The sequence below is a fragment of the Ictidomys tridecemlineatus genome, chromosome 3 (genome assembly GCF_052094955.1).
Source record: "Ictidomys tridecemlineatus isolate mIctTri1 chromosome 3, mIctTri1.hap1, whole genome shotgun sequence".
Lineage (NCBI taxonomy): Eukaryota > Metazoa > Chordata > Mammalia > Rodentia > Sciuridae > Ictidomys > Ictidomys tridecemlineatus.
The window spans coordinates 130,183,596-130,210,307 of NC_135479.1; the positions used below are offsets into that span (position 1 = coordinate 130,183,596).

At 36.7% G+C, this 26,712-nt stretch overlaps 1 protein-coding gene across 4 annotated transcripts in view; it reads left to right on the forward strand.

The window, feature by feature from the left end:
- Positions 1 to 26,712, forward strand: part of Vps8 (VPS8 subunit of CORVET complex) — a 256,842-nt gene that overhangs the window by 148,439 nt on the left and 81,691 nt on the right. For all 4 annotated transcript variants that reach the window (XR_013436694.1, XM_013361064.4, XM_078043811.1 and 1 more), the window contains 4 exons: positions 6,722 to 6,869; positions 11,374 to 11,463; positions 13,307 to 13,355; positions 16,792 to 16,895. Coding sequence is in view for 3 of the 4 variants with exons in the window: in XM_013361064.4 (XP_013216518.2) it covers positions 6,722 to 6,869; positions 11,374 to 11,463; positions 13,307 to 13,355; positions 16,792 to 16,895 (391 nt within the window). In the remaining variant the exon portion in view is untranslated. The remainder of the gene's footprint in view (positions 1 to 6,721; positions 6,870 to 11,373; positions 11,464 to 13,306; positions 13,356 to 16,791; positions 16,896 to 26,712) is intronic.

Below are 26,712 nucleotides of genomic sequence, written 5' to 3' on the forward strand. Positions count from 1 at the left end.
TTAGTTACCCTATGGGTGTTTCTGGTTTTGGAGATTGAACCCCAAGTTATACAACCAGCACCACTGTGGGTTTTTAATTGAAATCTATATAGCATTGGATTGATCCAAATACTCTCTCTACCTGATATATTTATGAAAATAAATGGTTGTCTAAAATCATCAAGCTTTTATATTTCTTAGCTTATGAAGTCTGTTCTTCCTGCCTGTTCAGGAGAATAATCAAAACAATACTTTCTTTTTCATGAATGTCAGAGGAATAACAAAAATTTTATTAACTTTTGAAGAAGTACATTTTGCCACTTGATTAGTCAAACCAGGAAATGAGAAATGACCAAAATCCCTTAAAGCCAACTCTCTTAGATCTACTGTTGCTTTAGTTTGGCATGGCAGAATCTTTGCTATCAGATGGAATCATGTGCTTGTCTGCTTCGGTCTATGCCTCATAAAAGTTTATAAGGGATTGTAGCTGCTCCTATCTGAGGGACTTCTGGCAACTATTCACAAGATGAAGGGTCATCATGGACAGTAAGAGACCAAAGGATGCCATTGGATTTCTTATTGTCAGAGTATAGATTTCCATCTAAGACAATTGCTTAGCGGGTTGTAGGCATTACCGAGTTTTTTATGTCTCATATAAATTTTCTACATGTTGTCTTTGTCTTCTGTAAGAATCACATTTTAACTATTTTTCAGGCAGATCGGCACACTTGTGTATGTTTTATTCAGCTGGCACAAGATTACATTATGGCAATTTTAATATGAAATGTGCTTGAGAAGCTGAAAGCTCAGCCTACAGACCTTGTGAAGCAACTTGATTTGAATGAAAGCTACAGAAAAAATAGTTTTCTTTATTTTCATGTATAGTGAGTGATATAGTTAAGTTCTTAATCTAAAAGGGACAGAGTGGTCCTTTGTATGCCACACCTCAAGGACTGGATGTATGGGAATGAGTAGGGTGTTGAAGCAGATAGGACTTAGGATAAGCTAAAGTGGCCTAAATTGTCTAAACAAGTAGAAATTTCCCTCCCTAGTGATATGGAAGAAGAGCTTGGACTGGCCTGCATGTGTGCAGTTTTTAGACAGGAGGGGGCACTGAACAAGCCCTTTTCACCCCAACACATTTATTTTCCATGTCAAATGTTAGGAAGTCAGAATTTTAGTTTTAGAATCATATTAATTTAAGTTGTAAAATACTTATATTTTTATCCTTCCCTAGAAATGGTCTGATGTTTAAGGTTATAATTTAAAATGATTTTCATATCCTGGGTAACAGAATATATTCTTAAACCTGAATTTCAGAGTACATGGGGGTTGTATATGCTCAGGTACACATGTGTCACAAGGCATATGTGTGTTTTCTTTTAAAACCGACAAAAGAAAGCATGTATATGTTTTTGTATACATATAAGTTTACCTTTATAGCCAATGAGATTGTTAAAATAGATTCCCCAAATAGTAGATGAGGTTTAGGTCTAAAAGTCATAATTTTGACAGCCACTGATGTTAGTAGTATGTATATAGCATAAATGGTAGCTAATAGAAGACTAATAGAAATAGCTTTGGCAAGTGAATATAACAGATCATGTTTATGTGCAGGATTTATAAGCAGTAGGCAGAAATAATGTAAATTTATTAATACTACAGCTTATTTATTGGAGTTTTGATTATGTTGATATTGCCTAATCATTTCCCATCAGCCACATTATTTCCCTCATAAGTGAATGCATCAAAATCTATTCATTAGAATGATTTGCTTGGTTTGATGCATATCCACATCTTCTGCTTTTATAAATGGTTTTGTCAATAAATGTTCTGAGAAGAATTAAGTACTGTGATTCATCAGCAGGTGCTTATATCTAATCTTAATTTGCTCCATAGTCTTGCATTTATAAGACATATTAACAGAAATCTGATATAGATAAAATACTAATAACACCACCAGTTTGGCAGAAACATCTGGAAAGTATTCTGGCTTACCCAAATGTGGAGACACATTGGTTAACATTCCTGTTTTCTTCTGCCTAATAGCATTTTTGGTACACAAACATGTCACTCCAAGAAGATATAAGAAAAAAACAAATTACTTTGTCATAAAAACATATTGGGGAGGTTGCTTCACATATAAAGCAAGCAGTTGGACACCAACTTCAGTTTAACTCAATTTTTCATTGTCTGCTGTGGTTAGTGTCATATTCCTGAGGTTAAGGACTCAGTTCATGAAACTGCTCCCACTTCAGATGCTGATCACAAGCCCTAGATTGTTACCTGTGCTTCTGTCTAGCTATAAATTGGGATTCCCATGACCCCTTACTTGATTAATTTACTAGGAGGACACAGAACTCAGGAAGACACCTTACTTAACATGTCCAGTTTATTAGGAAGAATATTACAAAGGATAGAAAAGCAAAGTGAGGTGGAAGAGATGCACAGGGCAGGACATGTGGGAAGATGCAAGATTTTCTAGGACCTCTCACTACTACAAGAATCTCCACATACTCAGCGGTCTGGAAGCACTCCAGACCCCTCCCTTTTGGGTTCTTATGGATGCTTTATTATGTAGGCATGATTGATTAACTCATTGGCCATTGTTGATACATGCAACTTTGAACTCCTCTGTCTCCCCAGAGATGGATGGGTAGTATAACTGAAAGTTCCAACCTCTGACCACATGGTTTGTTCCCCTGGCAACTAGACCCCTATCCAGAGGCTATCCTGGAGTCTGTAGCCACCAATCATCTCATTAGCATAAAGAAAAAAATACTTACTACTTTGGAGTTCCCAAAGATTTTAACTTCTGTGTGCTCAAAACCAAGGACAGAGACCAAGTATGTATTTCTTATTATGCAACAACATCACAGTCCCACATCATAAAGAACTAGATTTATCATGTGTGTCTTTTAGAAAATTTCTTCATCTAGAGTTTTCTAATAGAATTTGTTCCTAGCTGTCTGTGGAGCTAGTAGCCTTAGTCCCTGTAATTCTCACCCCTCTGTTGTTTCCCTCTGGAAGGCAGTCCAGTGCACTGTTTCCTGTCAGTTTAGTTATATTTACATGCATTTTCTGAGCACTCTTATATGCCAAGATGCTGGGGAATGCTGTGCTAATGCTGAGGAAATAATAATGAATGCAGCATGGTCATTGCTTTTATGGAGCTGATAGTATAGTTGGGGACACAAGCACTTAAACAGATAATTTTCAAGTTATATGGTAAGAATTTAGGTGATGATATATATAGAGAATAGCTAGGCACTGCTGGGTGCAGTGATGCATACCTGTAATCCCAGCAGCTCAGAGGATCGCAAGTTCAAGATGAGCCTCAGCAATTTGGTGAGACCCTGTCTCAAAAGAAAAAGTAAAAAGGGAATGGGAATGTAGCTCAATGGTAGAATGTTGATGGGTTCAATCTCCCGTACCACCATCACCCCCCCCAAAAGGTAGAGAATAGTCAGTCACTTAAAAAAAAATTCTATATGAAAGGCAGTTGTTGAGATACAACAACAACAAATTTTTTTTTTCAACTGAAAACTTGATCTTTGGAATTTATAGTCAACTTTGGAAATACTGAATTTGCCTATATCATGAGCAATCTATGACATTAAAGTAGACCAGATAAGTTTGTGTCTTTCCACAATGTCAGAATTCATAGAATAACAATAAATTCACAGGCTACATCAATTTTATTGGCTTTAATTCACTGAGTTTTCATGGCTCCCTTGGTAGCTGTGAGCAGGGCATTCAAAAGTTCTTTTATTTCATTCCAATCTTAATTATTAATATCTACAACATTCAAGTCACACCACACTTTACACAAAAATATATAGGTTACAGAAAGACTGAAAAAGTTAAGCAAAAGTTAAGCAAGGTTAACAGGGTTTCAAGAAGCCCTACTAGGAGCAAAGGTAGAGAGCAGACACAAATGCAAACAGTCATCTGAACATGGTCAGATATGATTCCGGGTTCCAGCCACAGAACTTGTTCCAGGTGAGGAACTGTCCAGAGTTCAGAATTTGTTCAAGGTGAGTGCCCGGGCAGCAGGCAGTTTCAAAGTGGGCCACATCAAGCATGGCTATGGAGCTGAGCTAAAGCTACTAGGACAGTCAGGAGTTCCTGACCTGTCACTCTCAGGATGTGTTCACCAAATGGTCTGATGACAAGTTGTTGTGTGATGCTGTACCACTCTTTTAGATGTCTCTCCTTTTATGTATTTCAAATGAGGGGGTTGCACCAGAAGTAATCTGGGGAGTTCCACCGTGATAGGGGGCAGGGACCTCAACTCAGGACAAGTGGAGTTCTTGACAGACATTGCAGAAATAAATTTAAGAGCTGGGCGCAGTGGTGCATGCCTGTAATCCCAGCAGTCAGGAGCCTGAAACTGGGGGATCACAAGTTCAAAGCCAGTCTCAGCAACTTAGCGAGGTCCTAAGCAACTCAGCGAGACAACTGTCTCTAAATAAAAAACAGAAAGGAGTTTGGGGTTGTGGCTTAGTGGTTAAGTGCCACTGGGTTCAATCCCTAGTACTAAAAAAAAAAAAAAATCATTTAAGGACATGCCAGTTAGAGGGACAAATTTATTTGAAAGCAGAGACACATTCAAGGGATAATATGAGCTATTTTGAAATTGAGAAGCCTTTGTGGTAAAGCAAGGAATACATTCAGGGAGAAAGCAGTCCATCTCAACTGTGACAAGCTGCAATCCCTTGGTCTGGGATGTTAATATTAATAGAAGGACAGTAGCTAGAAGCTGAACTAGAGGTGGACTTAGGGTGCGGTTACACAATTTTGGTCCAGTTTCCCCTACACTTTCACATTACCCTCTCATCATGTTACTTTTGTAGGCAAGGACATGAGCCAAGTATGAGCTGGTTGCTCAGGAGTTGATTGTTTTGCATTGCAGTGGTTCATGGGTGCTTCTCTTTTGAGACTCAGTATCTTTCTCTGTATCCCAAAATTCTTATCTATCTCAGCATCATTTGGTGGTATGGTCTGTCCAGTGATTGGACGTATAGGCCTGGTTTCTCTGATGTGGAGTTGATACAATTATGCATCTGTGTCCATTTGGTAATTTTTAGTAGCACAGTTAATTTATTTATCAGTTGTTCTTATGCTATGCAGCTGAAGTTATTCTGTGTATTTGCCTAGATGAGTTACCAAGTCGTTCTGCCTTGGCACTTGTAGTCAAAATGAAGTAACTCAGGGCAAACTTCTGCTTTATAAAATGGAGTAATGTAGGGCAGGGCACAGCCTGAAAGGTACTGTTCTAAACAACATGGAATAACTCAGAGTAGGGCATAGTCTGCTGTCCACCACCCCCTCAGCAAGAATTGAAAGCCTCAAGCAGCAGAAAATTCATCTCTGACTTCTGATCAAGACTGACTATCACTGAGCTAATAAGTTAGGAAAGATTCCCTATGTCTGAATGTAACCCCTCTTTTTGTAACTCAAGCCTCTTATTAGTAATAAGAAGAATGCTGCTTACCATCATTTATAGAACACTTATCAAATCCAGATCCTTTTCTCTGGAATGCAGAGATTCCCACATTGTGACGATTGCAAGTGTGTTTAGAGCCTGAAACCTCAGCTCCCAAGACAGAGGGTCCCCTGGGAGTACCCTATGAGTAATCCTATTTCACTTGTATGAGCCGTACAATGTCAGCATTTTCTATATGTCATGATATGAGAAAAGCTGGAAACTACTGCTTTAGACAACAACTGTCTTTTTTTCAGTCTTGTTTCCCTTGCATTCATTTTTTTCTTAATTACCCTATTCCATTTCTTTACATATAGAGCTTTGGTTTAGGAATTCTGAAGAGAAGATAGAACTCTAAGAAGGAACTGACATATATAACATATATATATTTAGTTGTAGTTGGACACAGTACCCTTATTTTATTTATTTATTTTTATTTGGTATTGAGGATCGAAACCAGGCCTCGCATGTGCATGGCGAGCACTCTACTGCTGAGCCACAACCCTATCCCCAGAACTGACTTCTTTTGAAGCTAGAAAGAAATTTCTTAGATATCCAATGAGCAGAAGCTAATTTTCTGAATAGTTCCTTTTGGCCACCAGGAGTTGAGTGCCTGGCATGGTAAAACTACTACTACCAAAGCTTTGGGGCAAGCCTTATGAATAGTGTGCTTTGTGAATAGTTGGAATACAAGGCAAATTAGCCTATAAATATGGTATACCTATTATGCCTCACTTTTAACAGTAAACAAGAACATTAGCCCTTACTATATGTTAGGCACTGATTGACTTTGAAAATCCATAAGTGAGAAGCTACAAGATGCCTGCCCTCATAGAATTTGTTGCCTTAGAGAAAATAGATAAAGAAGTAATACAACATGGTGGGATTGGTAGTGTGAGAGAAAGATGGTAATGACAGTTGGTGAGACTTAAGTTACTCATGGGTCAAATTGTTTAGACTGACTGGAGTCTCTTTCTTTTAGATCAAAGTATAACTTTTGGTATGACTTAAAACTGAATTTCTTTTCCTTAATTATTCAGTATAAACTGAGAAATATTTCTATTTAGCATGTCTCTAATGTACTGTATAGTTTATCCAGATAATGCTAGTTACATTGAGACTTTGAATCCATATTTTTACCTGACCAGAAGGAAGTCTTGGTTTCAACTTAAAACACTTTTTGCCTGTATCCTTTAATTATAAAGTGCAATTAAGTAATGCTAAATTTAGTACTCTCTTGCCTTTTGTTTTCAGGGAAGGTATTCATGTAAATCAAGAATTGCTACAAATATCTCCCTGTATTACAGAGCAGTTTATTGAGCTTTTGTGTCAGTTCAACCCAAACCAAGTCATAGAGACACTACAAGTCCTTGAGTGCTACCGCCTAGAAGAAACTATTCAGGTAAGTTTTGTACATGCCAACAGCATACAACAGACAGGAGTCAACTTTTCTATTTTCCAGGCGAGCAAAGGGAAACTCAAATATGAAGTTATTATAGAAGCTGAGAGCTAGTAAGTGGTAGTGCCTGAAGTTGAACCTGGATAGTCTAACCCCTTGCATGCAATAATTGTGATGAACTGCTTTCCTATTCATTCTGTTAAAATCAGAAACAACGTGTGTTCATCCCTGTTTTGAATCTGGCTTTATAGAAATTCTGGCTAACACAGTAAGCCCATAAAAAGGACTCAGTACTAAATATTGAAAGGAAAAGACCAAGCTGTTGTATTCAGATAGTGATGATGAGACAGTCATGTTGAACCTTAAAACTTAATAGGCTAAATAGCAATCCAGTAGCTTTAACTCTTTATTGTCTTGATTCACTTCCCATATTTTCTGTTTCCAAATGAGTGTGTGTGTGTGTGTGCACGTGCGTGCACGTGCATTTGTACCCACACACATATCAATGCAATATTACAACATTAGAGGTGTTCCCCATTTGAAAGTTATTACAAAATAGCCTCTCTCTCTTTCTTCCTCCCTCCCTCTGTTTCTTCCTTCCTTTTTTTTTTTTGTAGGGCAGGGTACTGGGGATTGAACCCAGGGGCATTTAACCACTGAGCCACATTCCTACCTTTTTAGGTATTTTATTTAGAGACAGGGTCTCGCTGAGTTGCTCAGGGCCTCACTAAGTTGCTAGGTTGGCTTTGAACTTGAGATCCTCCTGCCTCAGCCTCCCCAGCCACTGCGATTACAGAAGTGTGCCAGCATGCCCAGCTAGCATCTCTTTTCTCTTGCTATCAACAGAAACTTGTATTTTCTGCATTATCTCCTGAACTGCCCACATACTTTTAAAAAATACTTATAAAATGTTTCAAATATTTAGAAATGTGCAAAATATCAATTATGTATATATCCACTAACTCAATTTTATATTTTTTTTAACATTTTGTCAGGCTGGCTTTAGATCTTTGTTGTCTTGTTTATTCTAAAAATAAAGCAAAGGGTAGCTGGCAAAGATTTTCTCTCATTCTGTAGGCTCTCTCTTCACATTCTTTTTTCCTTTGCTGTGCAGAAGCTTTTTAATTTAATGCCATCCCACTTATTGATTCTTGGTTTTATTTCTTGAGCTTTAGGAGTCTTAAAAAAAATCTTTGCCAACTATCTTCCCACAGGGAATTAATAACCAGAATAGAAAGAACTCAAAAAACATTACACCAAAAAAACTAATAACCCACTCAATAAATAGGCAAAAGATTTAAATAGATATTTCTCAAAAGAAGAAATATGAATGGCCAACAAATATATGAAAAAATGATTAATATCCTTAGCATTCAGGGAGATGCAAAGCTAGCGTAATGTAATGGGGAAAGTGTGTGTGGGGGGGAGCAGATCCCATAAAAATAGAGTAGAGGAAAGGGATTTAGGGGGAGGGTAGAATAATAGGAAAAGAGAGGAACTGTAGAATGAAATTGAAAAAATTTGCTACGTACATATATGAATATACCATAGTGAATTTTACTTTTGTGTATGTCTATAAAGGACCAATTAAGAAAAACATTAAATAAATAGAGGGAAGACCAGTATAGCAGTGGAAGGGAAGAAGGGACAGGGAAGAGGGGAGGGAATGAGGAAAAAGAAAACTACATGGGGATTTCATTTCACCTTAGTTAGAATGGAGCAAGCCCTGTTATATGCATTTATAAATATATCAAAATGGCCCCATTATTATGTATAAACTATAAAACACTAATAAAACATTTTTTTAAAAAAGGAAGCACCTTTTGTCCCTTTCCCTCTTCTCTTCTGAGGTCATCACTAGCCTAAAGGTGGTGTTTATCCTTTCAGTCCATGATTTTCATTTTTCCCCTATATATGTATGTGCCTATAAAATATATGGTACAGTTTTATATGTTTTTAAAATATATACTAACAGTGTCATCCATAGTGCAAATCCTATTGCAATTTTTTTCACTTTTTAAAAATTAACTCATTTATATACATGCAGATGTACTTCATTTATCTTAATGGTCATGATCTATGAAGTGAATATACCAGTTTATTTCTCTGTTGATAGATATTTAGGATTTTTAAAATTTTTTTACTAGTATGAACAGAGCCACAGTGCACATCCTTTACATGTCTTCTTGTACCCATGTGAGATTTTTCAAAGTACTATTAATGGAAAGGGGATTGTTTAGATAATAGATGGCTTAATTCTACTGATATTGCCCAGCTGATTTCCTGTTTCTGTTCTTATCAGCACTGTTTGACATTTGCTATTTTCTCACATCCTTGAACATTCCTAATACTTATAGACTTCTTAATTTTTGCCAGAGTGATGGAGATTATTGATTACTTATGATATTGGATATCTTGCAGTATATTTATGATTCTTAAGTCATCTTATTTATTTTTCTATTGAGTTTTTTACTCTTACTCAGTTCTAGAGGTTCTTTCTAATTTCTGGATCACGGATTTGATAATTTTATGTGTTGGAGATGTCTTCTTCTAATCTGTTGTAGCACATCTTTTAACTTGTTTTTTAGTGACTTCCATTTTGATTTATCCATCTCCTTTAAGGTTTACATTTGTGTGTATGTATCTTATTTCCATTCCTATTTCAATGGCACTAATTTAAGTTTTATAATTTAGATTCTTACATTTTAGGCTTTAAATCCATCTGAAATATATTTTTGTAGGCTGATCAAGAGAGAGGTTTCTCTCTTATTCTCCCCACATGATGGCTAATGTTTCATGTGGCATTTTATGAACCTTTCCTCGTTGATTTCCAAAGCCATACTGCTAGATAGCAAACTGTCAAATGTTCATGAATCTCTGAGTTTTCTTCTGTTCCTTTGGTCCTTTGTCATTCCCTGTACCTATACCAACATATTTTAGTTTATATAACTTTAAAATAAGGCTTATTATTTGGAAAAGGATTTTTGCCTCCTATTCTTTTTCTTTAAAATACTTTGGCTACTTTTGGTTTCTTACTATTCTACATCAAAGTAGCGATCACCTTATCAAGTTCCTTTTTAAAAAATATCCTTCTGGAATTTTGATTTAAAAATATACTGAATCTATAGATTAATTTAGAGAATTAACATCTCTATAGTATTAATTTTTTACATTTAAGCCATGTAGTTGTCTTTTTAAAATGCCTCTTTTACCTTTTGGTGAGGTTTCATAACTTTTACATAAGGTTCTTATACATGTCTTGTTAAATTATTCCTAGATGCTTTATAGCATTTGTTAACATGATACAAGGAAATTTTTTAAATGACATTTTTTATTGTTTGCTACTATAGTATTACAATGTGACTAATTTTGTGCCTTATATTACACATAGCAGTCAGACTGAATTTTTTTAGTTCAAATAGTTTCTAGATATTTTATAACAATAATATTATATAAGAGGAATGGCAGTTTTGTTATTCTCATTCCTGTCTTACACTTTTTTCTTTCTCTTATCAGATATATAGGAGCTCAGTGATATTGTTGAGTAGAAGCAGTGATAGTATATCTTTTAACCTTGTCCTAATTTAAAAGGGATTATATCTAATACTTTCCATCAAATGCAGCTTTAAAAAATGCATTTTCTATTATAGGATTTTGATAGATAACCTTTATTAAGAAAGTTCTGTTTCCAGTTTGGGTACAGGTATTTTGTCTTTTTTTTTTTTTTTGTCATTAATGGGTGCTGCATATTTACCTAATGCTTTTTTACATTTATTGAGATGTTCAGATGTTTTTCTTCTTTAATCTGTTAACCTGATAATTTATTATTCTTGCCTTTTTCTTCTAGGAAGATTTTTTTTCCTATTACTCTTTTTAAAGAAGCTAAGTCTGAGTTTGTTAAATCTCTCTGTTTTTTGCTTTCTGGCATTTTCTTTTATTTTTCTTTTATCTTCTTAGCTTATTTTGTTGTTGTTGTTGTTGTTTTAGTTGTTTAGATGGGCACAATACTTTTATTTTATTTATCAAACCCAGTGCCTCACATGTGCCAGGCAAGTGCTCTTCTACTGAGCCATAACCCCAGCCCTACTTCTTTCTTTTTTCGCTGATTAGATATTCTCAGTTTATTTTTATGGGGATTTCATAAGTTAGTGTATAGTATTTTTACAGTCATTTCATTCTGAATATTTTGTTTAGAAGTAAACTTGATAAATTTCTAGTTTTTATTATTATTATTTATATGTATATGTTTTTCTCTGGTGACTATGCATGTGTGTAATAATTTTTTAAAATAAATGTGAAAAAATGAATATACTTGGTCCAATTAAAACAGCCAATGGACCGTTATAAGACACAAAAATCAAATATTTGCACAAATATTTGTGAAACAGCATATACCAAGGTTTGCATGTCTTATATATTATAGTGGATTTTTCCCCATCTTTAATAGATCTTTCCACTTCACAAATAAGATTTTTGAATAAAAATATGTATTTTTTCTTTTTCCTAGATTACTCAAAAGTATCAACTCCATGAAGTCACTGCTTATTTATTGGAAAAGAAAGGAGATATTCATGGTGCCTTTCTAATAATGCTGGAGGTAACATTTGCTGCATTTGTTTTGTCCTATTTCTTTCTATCTCAATGCATTCATTAGTCCATCTTAATTTCTTATGTTTCAAGATATGTTGCAGACAAAAGTATATTTTACCCCTGAATATTTTAATCATGCATATCATTGAGTGCAGTTCAGTATTTCTTTGTGGTACTTTGCAAAAAACATAATATTTATATACAATGAAAATTCAACGTTTAAGTGTACCATTTGATAAGTTTTTGACAAATGCATGCATTTGTCTAACTGAAGTCTTTATCAAGATAGAGAACATTATCTTCACTCCACAAAGTTCCCTCATTTTTAAAAATATATTTTCATCCAGCTAGGAAAATAATAAGGAGGTCCTATTTATATCAAAAAAATGACCCATGTTGGCTCCTAGTTTATTTGATTCTAAAACATGCCAGGAAGAACACCCCTCAAAAGCTTAATATAGTCTCTTGATTTCTTTTAATCTGTAAATTACATCTCCTTTTTTTTTCTTGTAATTTATTTGTTGACACTATAGCTAGTATAAAAGAATAAGTAAAAAGTGATCCTAGCAGGGCAGGTGCAGTGGCACATACCTATAATCCTAGTGACTCAGGAAGCTGAGGCAGGAGGATTGTGATTTCAAAGCCAGCCTCAGCAACTTAGCAAGTTCCTAAGCAATTAAGTGAGACCATCTCTAAATAAAATATTAAAAAGAGCTGGGGATGTGGCTGAGTGGTTAAGTGTCCCTGGGTTCACTCCTCAGTACTCATAAAAAATTTTAAAAGTATTCTTGGCATGAATAGGGGAAGGAGAGGCAGGAGAACTGGGCAGGGGACCATTACCACCATTTGCAAAACCTTAAGAAGAACAACAACAAAAAAAATGTGGGCCGCTAGGAGAATGATCACAACTTACCTAGATTTCAACTGTACAATATATAGGCAGAAACAAAGTCTAGGTCTAGGTTTGAACAGACTTTATAGGACACACTGAAGAATTGTGAAGTAGGGAACTTACTTTTTTGTTTTATAGAAACTGCTTTGGTGACTGGGAGAAGAGGTGGGAGGTGGGGGTGGTGAGATGCAGAGAAGGGAGAGGAAACACTGAAAGCAGAGAATACTTGCAGTAGCACAGATATGAGTCAACAAGCACTTGACCTGAGTAATGAAAAGAAGAGGGCCTAGATTTGAGAACTTATAGATCATCTGATTGTGATATGAGATGAATGAGATGGAATAGTGAATAATGATTCTAGTTATAAGCTAAAATTCTGTGATTTAAGATTCTGTCATTTGGGATCCTGAAGGGACCCCAAGAAAAGGAGCAAATTTGAAGTAGAAGGGATATATTAGGGATCAAGCTCAAAAGGCCTTTGCAGTATGAGTTAAAGGTGTCTAAGGATCTAGAATTCAGTAGAGCAGTGGGTACTATGACTGCACATTTGGGAGAAATCACACCCAAGGCTGTGACTTATGCTCTGGAGTAGACTTGTCATTTCCTTTGTGTTCCCATCCATCCAATCCACCCCTTTTTCTCATAATCCAGTATGAATTTTTATACCCTAATCCTAAGCATGGATAAATACTAATCCTCATTACTATGCCCAAAGAATGTCAGTGGCAATGATGTGTTATAAAAAAAAGCAGACAAGGACAGAATAAGTGATAACTTGATCTTTTGGGTCCCTTGCCATATTGCTAACTATATGCACAAGTATTCACTTCTGAATGACAGTAAGGGATCATTCTTATAGCTTTGCTATTTCTTTCCTATAAAATATGTTAATTCAGATTTGTGGTACAATGAAATGTAAAATGTTCTTATTACTGCCTGTATTCTTTTTACCTCTTAGAGACTACAAAGCAAACTGCAAGAGATAACAACACATCAAGGTGAAAAAAGTAAGTTCTTGAATGTGATTCATAATTTATTTTTCTCCACAGCCTTCATATTTAAAAAAATATTATTTAAAAGTGAATTGCCTTTGTTAAGTAATAATTATATTGGTCCATCTGCATAATTACTATTTATCTACTTTAACATGGATCCAAAATTTAGCTAGTTTTCAAGTAATCATAATAGGAAATATTATAAGTGCCTTGGTGGTATTCATTGTCAGTAGATTTAAATATACAAGAAATAGACACTGTTCAACTGCTGTTGATTATCTTTTTAGTTATATTTATGTACTTATAATTTGGTTTTATATTAATGAGGTACATAATATAATAAAAATTAAGTTCATGTACCAAACAACTGCAAATCAAAGTTCGCAAGCAGTAAGTAATAGCCAGTGTTTCTGTACTGAATTTGTATAATTTTAGCCCAAAGCAGTAAAACTTGACAGTTTGGAATCTTGAGTGCGCTTGAACATAAATAGTTAAAAATTTCATCATGTTCTTTGACATTTCAACATTTTTTTTCAAGCTGTGGTAAAGTATGTATAACGCAAAATTTGCTGTTTTTAAGTGTGCAATTTGGTGGCATTAAACACATTCACTTTGTTATAAAACCATCCCCATGATCTGTCTCCAACTTTTTCATCTCCCCAAGATGAAAATCTCCCCACTAAGCAGTAACTCCCCGTTCTCTCCTCTCCCAACTGCTGGCAACCACCATTCTATTTTCTGCCATTCTACTTACTTTTTCCAACATTATTTTTTTCTGAACTTGATTACTTTAAGAAACTATACAGTATTCTTTTGTTACTGGCTCATTTTATTTAGCATAATGTTTTTACATTTTGTAAATTTTGTCAAACATGTCAGAATTTTCTTCCTTTTTAAGCTGAGTACCATCCTATTGTATTTATATACCACATTTTGTTTTTTCATGTGGCTTGTGAATAATGCTGCTATGAACGTGGTTGTTCAAATATCTTTTCAAGTTCCTGCTTTCATTTTTGTGTGTGTCTATATAACTAGAAGTGGGATCGGTAGATCAAGTAGTAATTCTATTTTTAATTTTTGAAGAACTGCCATGCCACTTTCCATAGCCACTGCACTGTTTAATATTCCCACCAAAAGTGCACAAGGGTTACAGATTTTCTGTAATCTCACCAACACTTTTGGGTTTTTTTGATAGTAAGTTATTTTAATGGGGGAGGGGGAGGTGGTATCTTTTAGTTTGCATTTCTTAATGATTAGTGATGTTGAGCATCTTTTCATGTACCTTTTTGGCCATTTGTATATCTGTTTTGCAGAAATGTCTGTTCCACTTTTGAGTCAGGTTGTTTGCATTCCTTTCCTTGATATTTTTTAAATATCCCACCTGAAGATCAAGTAATCCCTTGATAAGTGACTTAGATTGTTCTACCTGTTTCACAACATATTTTTTGCACCCCTTGACCCTTCCTCTAATATCCCTTTACCATAACTCTGTAGATAAAGTATCTATATTTTTTGATGGTTGAATATTGCATGGTAGTCTCTATTATATCTTGATCATCTTGAATTATACTAAATCTTTTTGGAACCTCAGGAAGTACTTGTTGACTTTTCCATAATGATAATCCAACTAGATATTTAATTATTATTACTTTTGAATTGTCAGTGTGTGTTCAGTCTATTTCATTGTTAGGTTTATTGCATTTTATGACATTTTTCTATTTAAATTTAATGTTCTGAAAATATTTTTTCAGACAATACATGAAAGATTGAGGGAAAAGTAAGAAGTATATTTCTTCCAAATTGCCATGATTTGTAGGTGGTATATCTAGAGAAGCCAGTTTTTAAAACTCCTATAAGGATAAATTTTCCAGTAATAGTCTTGTAACCAATCCAGTAATAGCCATCTGCTTTCAGATTCAATTTGACAACATGCTTAAAAGTTTGAAGCATTTGCTACTTTCAAGACATTGTGCTTAGTTCCTGTAGGCTACAGACAGATGTCTAAAACATAGCCGTCCCTTCCTTGAATAATTGGTCTCAAGAAGGAGATGCATACAAATTAACACTTTAACACAAGTCAAATGGAATGCACAAAGGTAGCAAAGGAGTGTTGAAAACCAGGGAACTGTTTGTGACCCATGAGTCAAGTCAAGAGTTGAGTGTTAGACGTGTATTACCTTTAAAGTAAGTCAAAGGAGGACTAGGGGTTTAATAGATGAAGCAGGGCAAGAGTAAGACACAAATATGGAAGTGCCTGGCTTCTAACCTCAGAGATTAAGAAATAATCTGTGACACCAGGGTACAGAGAGTGAGAAGATAAGATGGAATCTTTACACAGTACCTAGGGTCAGAATCTTACTAATATTCTGTTTCTAAGCATTAGGAATCTTTAATCTTTATGGAAGGAAATAATATGTTTGGACTTGTGTTTAAGAAAACCATGGTTGGGCTGGGAATGTGGCTCAAGCGGTAGTGCGCTCGCCTGGCATGCGTGCAGCCCGGGTTCGATCCTCAGCACCACATACCAACAAAGATGTTGTGTCTGCCGAGAACTAAAAAATAAATATTAAAAATTCTCTCTCTCTCTAAAAAAAAAAAGAAAGAAAACCCTGGTAACAATATAAAAGGGAATGAAAGAGGCCGTATTTGGAAGTCAAAAGTTCAGTGAAGAGACTGTTGCAGTAGCAGATATGCATGCTGCCAGGGTAACAGTGGTGGGCGTGGGCAAGGGCTGAAGTAAAATCAATAAAAATAAACACTTTATTTGAATGTGTGGAATTAAGGAGAGGGAAGCATCAAAGATGATGAAGATTTATAAACTGGTTAACTTAATCATGCTGGTTCCATTAACTTTGAAAATGTTGGGGGAGGAGCAGATTTGAAATGAGGAAGATAAGATGGACTTTGCACCATATAAAGTTCAAAGTGCTTGGAGGACATGGAGATTTTTTCCTAGGGTCATTTGAAAAATTATGAATGGAGTAAAGGCTGAAGTGTATACTTTAAACTTATTAACAAAAACTTGAGAATTGAAACCACAGGAGTGGCTGAAATCATTGAAAAATGAGAAAAAAGAATGTAAGACAGACTCTTAGGGAAACACCTACATTTAAGACAGGAAAAGATGGTAGAGCAGAAGGTGTGAAGGATAATCTTTCTACTAACTAATCCACAAACAGATGATTCCCATAACCAAAGCATGTCGAGATGCTAAGTACAATGTACTTTATGTGTACTTTGAATGTCAAACATTTATATAGAACACTCCTATTGCCCAGAATGATCTTTCAATCACTAAATCTCAGTATTTGGTCTTATGGATGATAGAATTCCTTAGAATGGAAAATTAAGGCTATGCAAAAGAAAGAGAATTTCATTTTTTTCACAGAAACTCTGAGATTAACAGAAACACGTCCTAAAGTGTTGTTTATACTCTTTCTGAATCTAGATACCAGAGAACTTGCCTCACTGAAGGATGTTGAAGATACCATGGTAGACACAATTGCTCTTTGCCAGAGAAATTCACATAATTTGAACCAGCAGCAACGAGAGGTAGGAGAATGATTACTTAGGAATTTTAAAGCCTGTTCTGTTCTGAAACAGGAATTAATTCTATTTCCACTGCCCTGTCAACCACCTGAATTAATTCAGCTGGCATTAATCACTTTTAGTGTTCCCAGGAGTATAAGACTCCTGAAGTTATGAAGAGTGTTTGGCCTCTTTCTTCCCCACAAAAGGCTTTATGGTTCTTAGATTTGGCTGTTAAGCAAAATGTAGGTTTGTGACTATGAGATGTCCCTGGTGTCTTTGGACTGAGATTTTGTGTATTCCTTGTAGTGGTACTATGGATATATGATCATTTATCATCTTTTCTATTCCCTGTGGCTGAAAGTGAGCATGAAGCAAAGCCCTCAGGGATATGAAAAAAGGTCAAAGGAGGATATGATATAGTAGTTCTTAGTCTTGGCTGCACATTAGAGTCAGCTGGGAAGCTTTGAAAAATCTTTTTGTTCAGACTGCACCCCAGATTAATTAAATGAAACTCTCTGGGGCTGGAAACCAGTCTTCAGTATGTTTTAGAGCTCCCTACACAATTCCTGTATAGAGCCACAGTTGGAACCACTGCTATAACAGACCCCAGATTGCACAAAGGAAAAAAACAAAACTGTAGGAGGTGTAGATGAGCACCTAAAGCAAGTAGTAATTACAGCAGTGAAGCAGAAACTATGAGGCAAGGTGTGATTGACACCTAAATTCTACAGTTGCTCTAAGAAGTAGAGTTGCAGGGCTGGGATTGTGGCTCAGCGGTAGAATGCTCATCTTGCACGTGTGAGGCCCTGGGTTCGATCCTCAGCACCTCATAAAAATAAATAAAATAAAGGTATTGTGTCAACTACTTCAAAAAAATAAATGTTTTTCAAAAAAAAAAAAAAAGTAGAGTTGTATTACTCCTCTGTACCTTTCCCTGCAGAACTTAGGTCTGACATCACACCACCTGAGCTCTTTCCACAATCTGAGTTTCTAAAATGGTAACAGTTAATTTTTCATAAATATTTAGTTGGACGTTTTACAATGAGAACAAATATTGGCCCAGCAGCTAGGGAGGTTGAGATAGGAGGATTGCAAGTTCAAAGCCAGTTTCAGCAAAAGTGAGGCACCAAAGCAACTCAGTGAGACCCTGTCTCTAAATAAAATACAAAATAAGGCTGGGGATGTGGCTCACTGGTTGAGTGCCCTTGAGTTCAATCCCTGGTAAACCGCCCTGCCTCAAAAAAATATTGGTATAGTTATTGTTCTCATGAGATGGATAAATTTCTCCTTTAAGTTTTTATCAAGGATTTTATTATTTTGATTTTACTTTTTTAAATAATTTATAGTTTTTTAAAATTAGTACACTATGGATATACAAAAGGTATATGTATTTCATATACCTATTAGATTCACTATGGTATATTCATATATGTACATGAGAAAGTTTGGTCAGATTCATTCCGCTCTTCCCTTTTCCCATCCCTTCTCCCCCCCCCCAGTCCCTTTCCTCTACTCCACTGATCTCTCTTCTACTTTCATGGAATTCTATACCTCCCTTTTTCTTTGTTTTTCCTTTCTTCCTTCTTTTCTTTTCCCCCTTATTTTGGTTTAGCTTCCACATATGAGAGAAAACATTCAACTCTTGACTTTCTGGGTCTGGCTTATTTCACTTAACATAATATTCTCTAGTTCCATCCATTTACCAGCATGTGCCATAATTTTGTTCTTCTTTGTGCCTGAGTAAAACTCCATTGTGTGTGTGTGTGTGTGTGTGTGTGTGTGTGTGTGTGTATGTGTATCACCTTTTCTTTTTTTTTTTTTTTATTGGTTGTGAACAACATTACAAAGCTCTTGACATATCATACTTCGAACAATAGTTTCAAGTGAGTTATGAACTCCCATTTTTACCCCAAATACAGATTGCAGAATCACATAGGTTACACATTCACATTTTTACATAATGCCATACTAGTGACTGATGTATTCTGCTACCTTTCCTATCCTCTACTATCCCCCTCCCCCCCATCTTTTCTTTCTATCCCATCTACTGTAATTCATTTCTCTCCTTATTTTTCTTCCAATTCCCCTCACAACCTCTTTTATGTAGTTTTTTATAACAATGAGGGTCTCTTTCCATTTCCATGCAATTCCACTTTTCTCTCTCTTTCCCTCCCATCTCGTGCCTCTGTTTAATGTCAATCTTTTCTTCCTGCTCTTCCTCCCTACTCTATTCTTAGTTGCTCTCATTATATCAAAGAAGACATTTGGTATTTGTTTTTTAGGGATTGGCTAGCTTCACTGAGCATAATCTGCTCTAATGCCATCCATTTCCCTGCAAATTCCATGATTTTGTCATTTTTTAGTGCTGTGTAATACTCCATAGTGTATAAATGCCACATTTTTTTAATCCATTCATCCATTGAAGGGCATCTGGGTTGGTTCCACAGTCTAGCTATTGTGAATTGTGCTGCTATGAACATCGATGTGGCAGTATCCCTGTAGTACGCTCTTTTAAGGTCTTCAGGGAATAGACCAAGAAGGGCAATAACTGGGTCAAATGGTGGTTCCATTCCTAGCTTTCCCAGGAATCTCCATACTGCTTTCCAAATTGGCCGCACCAATTTGCAGTCCCACCAGCAATGTATAAGAGTACCCTTTTCCCCACATCCTCGCCAGCACTTGTTATTATTTGACTTCATAATGGCTGCCAATCTTACTGGAGTGAGATGGTATCTTAGGGTAGTTTTGATTTGCATTTCTCTGACTGCTAGAGATGGTGAGCATTTTTTCATGTATCTGTTGATTGATTGTATGTCCTCCTCTGAGAAGTGTCTGTTCAGGTCCTTGGCCCATTTGTTGATTGGGTTATTTGTTGTCTTATTGTCTAATTTTTTGAGTTCTTTGTAAACTCTGGATATTAAGGCTCTATCTGAAGTGTGGGGGGTAAAAATTTGTTCCCATGATGTAGGCTCCCGATTTACTTCTCTTATTGTTTCTCTTGCTGTGAAAAAACTTTTTAGTTTAAGTAAGTCCCATTTGTTGATTCTTGCTATTAACTCTTGTGCTATGGGTGTCCTGTTAAGGAATTTGGAACCTGATCCCACAATATGTAGATCGTAGCCAACTTTTTCTTCTATCATACGCAGAGTCTCTGATTTGATATCAAGGTCCTTGATCCATTTTGAGCTAATTTTTGTGCATGGTGAGAGGAGGGGATTCAGGTTCATTTTGTTGCATCTGGATTTCCAGTTTTCCCAACACCATTTGTTGAAAATGCTATCCTTCCTCCATTGCATGCTTTTAGCCCCTTTATCGAATATAAGATAGTTGTAACTTTGTGGATTAGTCTCTGTATCCTCTATTCTGTACCATTGGTCTACCCGCCTGTTTTGGTACCAGTACCATGCTGTTTTTGTTACTATTGCTCTGTAGTATAGTTTGAAATCTGGTATTGCTATACCACCTGATTCACACTTCCTGCTTAGAATTGCTTTTGCTATTCTGGGTCTTTTATTTTTCCATATGAATTTCATGATTGCTTTATCTATTTCTACAAGCAATGCCATTGGAATTTTGATTGGCATTGCATTAAACCTATAGAGGACTTTTGGTAATATCGCCATTTTTATGATGTTAGTTCTGCCTATCCATGAACAGGGTATATCTTTCCATCTTCTAAGATCTTCTTCTACTTCTCTTTTTAGGGATCTGTAGTTTTCATTGTATAAATCTTTCACCTCTTTTGTTAGGTTGATTCCCAAGTATTTTATTTTTTTTGAGGATATTGTGAATGGAGTGGTTTTCCTTATTTCCATTTCAGAGGTTTTGTTGCTGATATACAGAAATGCCTTTGATTTGTGCGTGTTGATTTTATATCCTGCCACTTTGCTGAATTCATTTATTAGTTCTAGTAGTTTTTTTGTAGACCATTTTGGGTCTTCTAGGTATAGAATCATGTCATCTGCAAATAGTGATAATTTAAGTTCTTCCTTTCCAATTTTTATGCCTTTAATTTCTTTCGTTTGTCTAATTGCTCTGGCCAGTGTTTCGAGAACTATATTGAATAGAAGTGGTGATAGAGGGCATCCCTGTCTTGTTCCTGATTTTAAGGGGAATGCCTTCAATTTTTCTCCATTCAGAATGATGCTAGCCTGGGGCTTAGCGTAAATAGCTTTTACAATATCAAGGTAAGTTCCTGTTATCCCTAGTTTTTCTAATGTTTTGAACATAAAGGGATGCTGTACTTTGTTGAATGCTTTTTCTGCGTCTATCGAGATGATCATATGGTTCTTATCTTTAAGTCTATTGATATGGTGAATTACATTTATTGATTTCCGTATATTGAACCATCCCTGCATCCCAGGAATGAATCCTACTTGATCATGGTGCACAATTTTTTTGATGTGTCTTTGTATCCGATTCGCCAGAATTTTATTGAGGATTTTTGCATCTAGGTTCATCAGAGATATTGGTCTGTAGTTTTCTTTCTTTGCTGTGTCTTTGTCTGGTTTCGGAATCAATGTGATGTTGGCCTCATAGAATGAATTTGGAAGGACTCCCTCTTTTTCTATTTCCTGGAATAACTTGAAAAGTATTGGTATTAATTCTTCTTTAAAGGTTTTGTAAAACTCCGCTGTATACCCATCCGGTCCTGGGCTTTTCTTGGTTGGTAGTCTTTTGATTACTTCTTCAATTTCATCCATTGATATTGGTCTGTTCAAATCGTGTGTGTCCTCCTGACTCAGTCTGGGCAAATCATATGTCCTAAGAAATTTATCGATGTCTTCACTATCTTCTATTTTATTGGAATATAGGTTTTCAAAATAGTTTCTAATTGTCTTCTGTATTTCTGTGGCGTCTGTTGTGATATTGCCTTTTTCATCCCTTATGTTAGTAATTTGAGTTCTCTCTCTTCTTCTCTTCATTAGCATGGCTAAAGGTTTGTCAATCTTGTTTATTTTTTCAAAGAACCAACTTTTAGTTTTGTTAATTTTTTCGATAGTTTCTTTTGTTTCAATTTCATTGATTTCCGCTCTGATTTTAATTATTTCTTGCTTTCTGCTGCATTTGCTATTGTTTTGCTCTTCCTTTTCTAGGGCTTTGAGATGAAGTGTGAGCTCATTTATTTGTTGGTTTTTCCTTTTTTTGAGGAATGACCTCCAGGCGATGAATTTCCCTCTTAAAACTGCTTTCATTGTGTCCCATAGATTCCGATAGGTTGTGTCTGCATTTTCATTTGTCTCTAAAAATTTTTTGATTTCCTCCTTTATGTCTTCTGTAACCCTTTGATCATTCAGTAACATATTGTTCATTTTCCATGTGATATTGGATTTTCCCTTCCTTCTTTTATCATTAATTTCCAGTTTCAATCCATTATGATCAGATAAAATGCATGGTATAATCTCTACCCCTTTATATTTATTGAGGGTTGCCCTATGGCATAATATATGGTCTATTTTTGAGAAGGATCCATGTGCTGCTGAGAAAAAAGTATATCCATTCGATGATGGTTGGTATATTCTATATATGTCAGTTAAGTCTAGGTTATTGATTGTGGTATTGAGGTCTATAGTTTCTTTATTCAACTTTTGCTTGGAGGATCTGTCCAATGGTGAGAGAGGTGTGTTGAAGTCGCCCATAATTATTGTGTTGTGGTCTATTTGATTCTTGAACTTGAGGAGAATTTGTTTTATAAACTTCGAAGCGCCATTATTTGGTGCATAAATATTGATAATTGTTATGTCTTGTTGTTTAATGGTTCCTTTTAACAGTATATAATGTCCTTCCTTATCCCTTTGGATTAACTTAGTCTTGAAGTCAATTTTATTCGATATGAGGATGGCCACCCCTGCTTGCTTGCGAGGAGCGTGTGTGTGGTATATTTTTTCCCAACCTTTCACCTTTAGCCTGTGTATGTCTTTTCCAGTCAGGTGAGTCTCCTGGAGACAGCATATTGTTGGATTTGTTTTTTTGATCCATGTTACCAGCCTATGTCGCTTTATTGGAGTGTTTAAACCATTAATGTTTAGAGTTACTATTGATATATGGTTTGTACTTCCAGCCATATTTGATTATTTATCTCGTTTTTTTTTTTTTTTCAGTTGCGTTTGTTTCACCATGATTAGTTTTCCCCCCTCCGTCTGTCTTTACTGAGGTACTTCCCACTGTTGGCTTTGGTTATTGTTTTCTGTTTCTTCCTCGTGAAGTGTTTTGCTCAAGATGCTTTGCAATGCTGGTTTTCTGGCTGCAAATTCTTTTAGTTTTTGTTTATCGTGAAAGATTTTTATTTCGTTGTCGTATCTGAAGCTTAATTTTGCTGGGTACAGAATTCTTGGTTGGCATCCATTGTCTTTCAGTGTTTGAAATACGTTATTCCAGGATCTTCTCGCTTTCAGCGTCTGAGTTGAGAAGTCCGTTGTTAACCTTATTGGTTTACCCCTGAATGTAATCTTTCTCTTTTCTCTTGTAGCTTTTAATATTTTCTCTTTGTTCTGTATATTGGATATCTTCATAACAATGTGTCTTGGCGTTGGTCTACTGTGATTTTGTATGTTCGGTGTCCTGTATGCATCTACAATTTGAATATCTGTTTCCTTTTTTAATTCTGGAAAGTTTTCTGTGATTATTTCATCTAGTAGATTACTCATTCCCCTTGTTTGAATCTCTATCCCTTCCTCTATCCCAATGACTCTTAAATTTGGTTTTTTTATACTATCACATATCTCTTGTATGCTTCTCTCATGATTTTTAACCAGCCTATCTGAGATGGCTAGCCTCTTTTCCAGATGATATATTTTGTCTTCATTATCTGATGTTCTAGCTTCTACTTGCTCCACTCTATTAATGATACTCTCATTTGAGTTTTTAATTTGGTTTATAGTTTCCTTCATTTCTAAGATTATGGTTTGATTCTTTTTTATAGTCTCTATCTCCTGATAAAGATGCTTAACTTCTTCCTTTATCTGTTTGTGTAATACATTCTCAATGTGTTCCTTCGCTGCTTGAATTTGCTGTCTTGTATCCTCTTTAAGGTTCCGTTCCATCTGTCTCAGGTGTTCCATGAGTTCTTTATATGACCATTTTTCTGGTGGTTCTATATCCTCCTGAATATTTAGGCTGCCCTGCATTGTTTGCACTCCTTTTCTTCCTTGCTTTTTCATGCTGTTCATATTGTTTCTTGTTCTGTTTGACTGCTGAGTTACTGTTTACTCCTATAAATATATTTGAAGCTTGGGAGGAAAGGTATTAGAAGGGATGGGTAGAAGTCACTAAAGAGAATAAGAGTAAGCAGGTAGAATTCAAGGAAGGGGGAATAAGAAAATTAAAAAGAGATGTAAAGACAGGAGAAAAGAAGGATAGAAAAGAATAGAAGATTAAAAGGGATTTAAAGAGAAATAATAATAGTAGAAATGGAAAATGAGATTTAAAAAATAGAATAAAATAAAATAAGATGGATTAAAAAACATTTAAAAAGACCGTAAAAAAAAAAAAAATTTATAAATGCAGTCCTAGAGTTCTGCTCTTCCAGTGGGTGGAGCTATGCCCACCGGGCCAAGTTTCTCCTCTCAGTAGGCTGGATTCAATCACTGTGCAGCGGTACTTCCTCCAGGATTGGGCGGGTCTCCCTTCCTGCTGTTCGCTGTGTGGGCGGGGCCTTTTGCAGAGCTGGTCAGGGGTCGTTTGCAGCACTGGGTTGGCAGGTGGAGGGTGGTCGTCTGCAGCTCCAAACTGCCAGAGGAGGTTCACAGAGTCGGGCCCTCGGGGCCGGGCAGGCAGTGTCTGCTCCCCCACTCACTGCAAGGGTGTAGGCAGCGGCCGCTTGGCGGTAGCCAGCGGCGGTTCACAGAGCTGGTCTGCGGGGGGCCTAAGCAGCCAAGCAGGCAGCGCCAGCTCCCAAGTTCACTGCGCCGTGTGAGCAGCGGCTGGTTGAGGTTCACCAAGCCAGCCCGGGGGAGGGAGGGGGGACAGGCAGACAGCCAGCAACTGCTCCCAAGTTCGATGTTACGTGTGGGCGGTTCACAAAGCCGGGCTGTGGGGACCCAGGCAGGTCGCTCCTGATCCTAAACTCGCTGCCGCTTGTGGGCGGCGGTCCGCTTGGGTTCACAGGGCCCGCCCGCGGGGATCCAGGCAGGCAGCAATGGTTCCCAAAAACAATGCAGCGTGTGGCCTGCGCCAGCTGCGATTCAGAGAGCCAGCTCTCGGGACCTGGGCAGGTCGCTCTGCTCCTAAACTCGCTGCCGCTTGTGGGCGGCGGTCGGCTTGGGTTCACAGGGCCCGCCCGCGGGGATCCAGGCAGGCAGCAATGGTTCCCACGAACAATGCAGCGTGTGGCCTGCGCCAGCTGCGATTCAGAGAGCCAGCTCGCGGGACCTGGGCAGGTCGCTCCTGCTCCTAAACTCGCTGCCGCTCGTGGGCGGCGGTCGGCTTGGGTTCACAGAGCCCGCTCGCAGGGGTCCAGGCGGTTAGTGCCCGCTCCTATGCTCACTGCAATGTGTAGGCAGGGGCCATTCGGCGGCCCCCGGCGGGACTGTGCCCCTGCTCTGGGTTGCCGAGATTCAGTATTTTGTGACAATCTAACACCTCCTATTAAACTTACTAGTTCCAGGAAGGTCTCCTTTCAGAGGAAATTTGCTTGAAGTTTCCCAGCAGGACGCATGTGGGTGTATTAATGAGTCTCTCTGATCCCCTTACCACGGAGGCATTGTATGTGCTGCCTCTTCGCTGGCAGCCATGTTCTTTCCTCTCACCTTTTCTTTATCCATTTATCTGTTAACAGGCACGTAGACTGTTCGAATAGCTTGGCTTTATGATTTGTACTGCTATAATTATTGATGTAGCTGCATCCTTATAGTATGTTGATTTTAGATCTTTTGAATATCTACCAAGCAGTGGGATAGCTGGATTATATGGTGGTTCCATTCCTAGTTTTTTGAAGAATCTCTATACTGTTTTCCAAGTGGTTGTACTAATTTGCAGTCCCACCAACAAAGTATGAGAGAATACCTTTTCTCCCACATCCTAGCCAATATTTATTATTGTTTGTATTCTTGATAATTGCCATTCTGACTGGAATGAAATGGAATCTTAATGTAGTTTTGATTTGCATATCCCTAATATGCAAATTCAAGAGGTGTTGTACATTTTTTCATATACTTGGCCATTTGCATTTCTTCTTTTGATAAGTATCTGTTTAATTCTTTTGCCCATTTGTTAATTGTGTTGTTTTTGTTCTTGGTGTCCAGGTTTTTGAGTTCTTGTATATATTTTGTATGTTAATTCCCCGAGGTACAGGTGGCAAAGATCTTCTCTCATTCTGATCTCTCTCTTCATGCTCTTGTTTCCTTTACTGTGCAGAAACTTTTAATTTAATGGCATCCTACTTACTGACTTTTTGTTTTATTTGTTGCCAATGTGTTGAAATGTTGAGCCTACATTTTATTCTAGCAGTTGCAGAATTTCTGGTTTACTTCCTAGGTCTTTGATCTATTTTGAGTTGACTTTTTTTCAGAGTGAGAGTTAGGGATCAAGTTTCATTTTACATATGGGTATCTAGTTTTCAGAGCACTATTTGTTTAAAAGGCTATCTTTTTGTTTTTAGGCTATCTTTTCTATAATGTATGTTTTTGGCACCTTTTTCAAGTATCAGTTGACTGTGTCTGTGTGTGTGTTTCTCTCTGTATCTTTTCTTCTATTCATTTGATCTTCATATTTGTTTTGGTGCCAGTACTATGCTGTTTTTGTTACTATAGCTCTTGAGTATAATTTGAGCTCTGGTATTGTGATGCTTCTAGCATTGCTCTTCTTACTTAAGATTGCTTTGGATATTCTGGATCTTTTA